The sequence below is a fragment of the Taeniopygia guttata genome, chromosome 7, assembly GCF_048771995.1.
Source record: "Taeniopygia guttata chromosome 7, bTaeGut7.mat, whole genome shotgun sequence".
NCBI classification, from domain to species: Eukaryota; Metazoa; Chordata; class Aves; order Passeriformes; family Estrildidae; genus Taeniopygia; species Taeniopygia guttata.
Window position 1 is genome coordinate 22,576,748 of NC_133032.1, and position 3,332 is coordinate 22,580,079.

The window sequence follows — 3,332 nt, forward strand, 5'->3', positions numbered from 1 at the left end:
TGCTTCATCTCTGTATCCTTATCGCGTAAAAATATTGTTTCTTTTTTTTGAGTCCTTCTGTCCATGGCCAAAGAGAGACTTGTAATCAGAAATATACTTTCATCTTGGCATAGCTGGGAGCTGTGAAAGTATTGAGTCCTAAATCATGCTATCTTGCTTGATGAGGTGTTGGATGTAATTTGTAACTTAGTCTCCTGTTGCTCATTTTGCTAGCTTTCATATCAGAAGGTTCTCATGTGTTGAGTGCCACTATAGCATCACTGCTTGTAGGGAGCCTTGTTCTCTGTTTTCTTGCATAGAAGAAAATCAGCCTTTTTGTGTATGATGCTTTGCTGTGAACTGGCACTTGTGCTCATCTGAACTTTGTTTTAATTCAGGCATGTTACTACCAGATTCAACACGAAAAGCTTACCTAGACCATCATTTACAGCCTGCCCCTGGGAGATAATCTACTCAGTGGAACTTCACTTCTTCCCTGAAATGGTCCTTAGAAAATACTTGGTTATAGTTCTGCTGCTACAGATGAAAATGTTCAGTTGTTTCTTTTGAACTCTTAAGTTCTAAGATTCAAAAACTGCAGCCAGAAGCTTTCTGTGAAGTGCTGATGAAGTTAAAGACTTGGTTCATCAAGTACCTACCAAGAAGAAATACTTTCCAATTCTAACAGAGAGATTATTTACTCCTGTTAAATTAACCGTGCTGCACAAAGGCATGACATCTACCTAGAACACATGTGAGAGACTGGACTGCATGGCTTGCAAAGCAGTGGGTTTGTTTTTATTATTCCTGGTTTGTCAACAGAAATGTTTAAAGGGAATGAAATGCACCACAGAACCATTTGATCTTCCTGAATTAAGCTGTATGTTTGTTTATTTAAGAAAATAGAAATATGTTAGTATTTATAATGGGTACCTATAGCGTGTTTGGCTGTAATGGTTTTGAGGCATCTGTGTTGAACAGCATTGCTGAATGCAGTATTCATGTGCTGTTGTGGAAGTAATCACACTGTTACAGACTTCCCTATTTACTAGAATTGTAAATATACAGGCATTTACTGTTCTTTCTGTTTATGAAATAAATAAAAGGCACTGACCACTTCAGATTTTGGCACTGAATAAAACGCTGTGCAGTGTTCAGTTTGCTTACCCTGAGGACAAACACTGTCTCTGTCAGCCCTTGTGGGCTGCTTGAGAGGTGAGAAGGGTGAAGGGTGCTCTTGAGCAGATGTGCTAGGTTGACCTTGGTTAACACCAGGTGCCCACCACGCTCCTCTCTCGCTCCACTCCTCAGCAGCAAGTGATGGCCAGCCCCTTCCTGGGCAGGGTTTAGCATGCGGAGCCGCTGCCCCAGAGATGAACTCCTAGCACCAATGCCAAGCTCTTCCCACTGCAGGGAAGCTCCCGGGCAGTTCACCCCACAGGCTGCTGCATTGGGGTGGCTGCTCCAGCGGGTTTGGGACTCCGCTGTCGCTCCTGGTTCTGCCTGTGCTGAGCCAGAGCTGCCTCTGAGGCAGAGCTTCAGTGCTTCCATGCTTCCCACGTGGAGCAGGACACACTGAGCTGTCTCTCCTGGTACTAATTACAAGGTCTCCCGCTTTGGGAAAGGTCCCTGCAGTCCCTTAGCGTGATCCCGATCACACCTGCTGGAGCAGTTCACCTCGAAGGCTGCAGAGAAGTCATTTCCCTGGGGAATCTCAGTGTGTGTGTTCTGTGGTTTATGGCTAACTTCCTTATACTAATAACACTGGTGGGTAACTATAGTATTGTAAGTGCCAGGACTGACTCAAAAAAATAAAAAAGGGAAGGGAAATGTAGATTACAGAATGTTATAATTGCTCAAGTTATGTTAGACTCCATAGATAATGCTTATCACATTTTGAAGTAGTGGTCATGGCTTGTATATTGGCATCTAAATGGAAAGAACCCATATGCCAAAACACACTTGTGTTGAACAGCTGCAATGTAACAATTTTCATAATAAAGTAAAAGTAATTGGTCTTTTCAAAATTATTTCTAGTTTTATCAGAGAAGGGGAAAGAGTAATTCTGGAACGATGATATTTAAAACTGCTGTTAAATTGCAACAGACTATAGTGATGAGAGACTATAGAGAGTGGACTCCATGTTTACAAACAGTTTAGTGTTGGCTTCATCTTATTTTTAAAATTATACTGAATAATTCAAGGAGAGATGAGCAATAATATGAATGAAAGGGAAGCTCTAAAAAGATAACTTGAGAAGGGGGAAGACACAACGAGAGGTGAAGAGCATAATTCATAAGGCAGAATTCAAACACTTCATCTTGCACTAGATGCAGCCTTTCCATGCAATCACCTCTATGTGAAAAAAAATATAACTGAAGCCTAGAGGAGCAGAACTGCCCTTTAAGATGGGGCTATGCTGGACAGCTGAGTAAATCAATGGCAATTTTCATCTGCAGAAGATCTGAATTCAGGATTTATTTTGCCTTTTGTGGGAGCATAACCATGAAAAACAGATTTGGGATTGGTTTTTTCCCCTGTAACTGCTTTGAATTAACATGTTTTGTATTTGGATATTTCAGAAGAAAGGATTTTAATATTATGCTTTGTTTCATATGAAGTCCTACATTGATTTTGTGCCTTAAACCAAAAATGTAACTAGAAATGGGAAATTCTTCCATGTTATTTCTGCTTTTCAAGAACAAGGTGTAGCAACAAATATGTAGCAACTTTAATGGTGTAACTTCATTTACTGTGAATGGTGGAAAGCTGAGAACTACCAAACCCAAAGGATACATCTGCCTTTACATACATAAACACAGAGAGAGGTATGTATATATACACATTCAATCTCTTAGAAAAAGTAGTGGTATCACATATTAATTTAGCTTGGCTGAATTAGGGAAGCAGACAGTCTGGGCTGGATTATTTTTGGTTCTTCTGATATATAGCTCAGTTATTAGCTGAAGAGAATCCCAGGATTAAATGTGCTTCTGACACAGATTCCACTTTACAGCTGATCTGGGCTGTGATGCTTTAGGAAATCAGTACAGACCAGCTTTGATTTGTGTATTGCTGTAACTAACAAAGAATTGAGTTAACCTGCAGGACTTTTCCAGCTGAATTGCTTCACGGTAATTACTTTTTTTTCTGTTTTTTTTTTTTTTTTTCTTTAATGGAGAGACGGGTGTTTCCTGTGCTGCAGTAGAAATCCTGTAACCAGCCACAGAAGATCAACACTGGCTGCAGACAAACCCTAAGTGATGAGCACCCTATTGCCTGGGAAAGTTGATGAGAATAAGAAACTATTTAGGTGAGAGACAATGTAAAGTAGTTTTTTTATGCAAGAAAAG

The 3,332-nt window shown here is 40.2% G+C and overlaps 1 protein-coding gene across 1 annotated transcript in view; it reads left to right on the plus strand.

Annotated features, from left to right (window-relative positions):
- Positions 1–1,120, plus strand: part of ALS2 (alsin Rho guanine nucleotide exchange factor ALS2) — a 36,830-nt gene extending 35,710 nt beyond the window's left edge. Inside the window, exon 34 of the mRNA XM_030277707.4 lies at positions 378–1,120. Within this exon, the coding sequence (XP_030133567.3) occupies positions 378–416 (39 nt within the window). The 3' untranslated portion in view covers positions 417–1,120. The remainder of the gene's footprint in view (positions 1–377) is intronic.
- Positions 1,121–3,332: the final 2,212 nt, after the last annotated feature.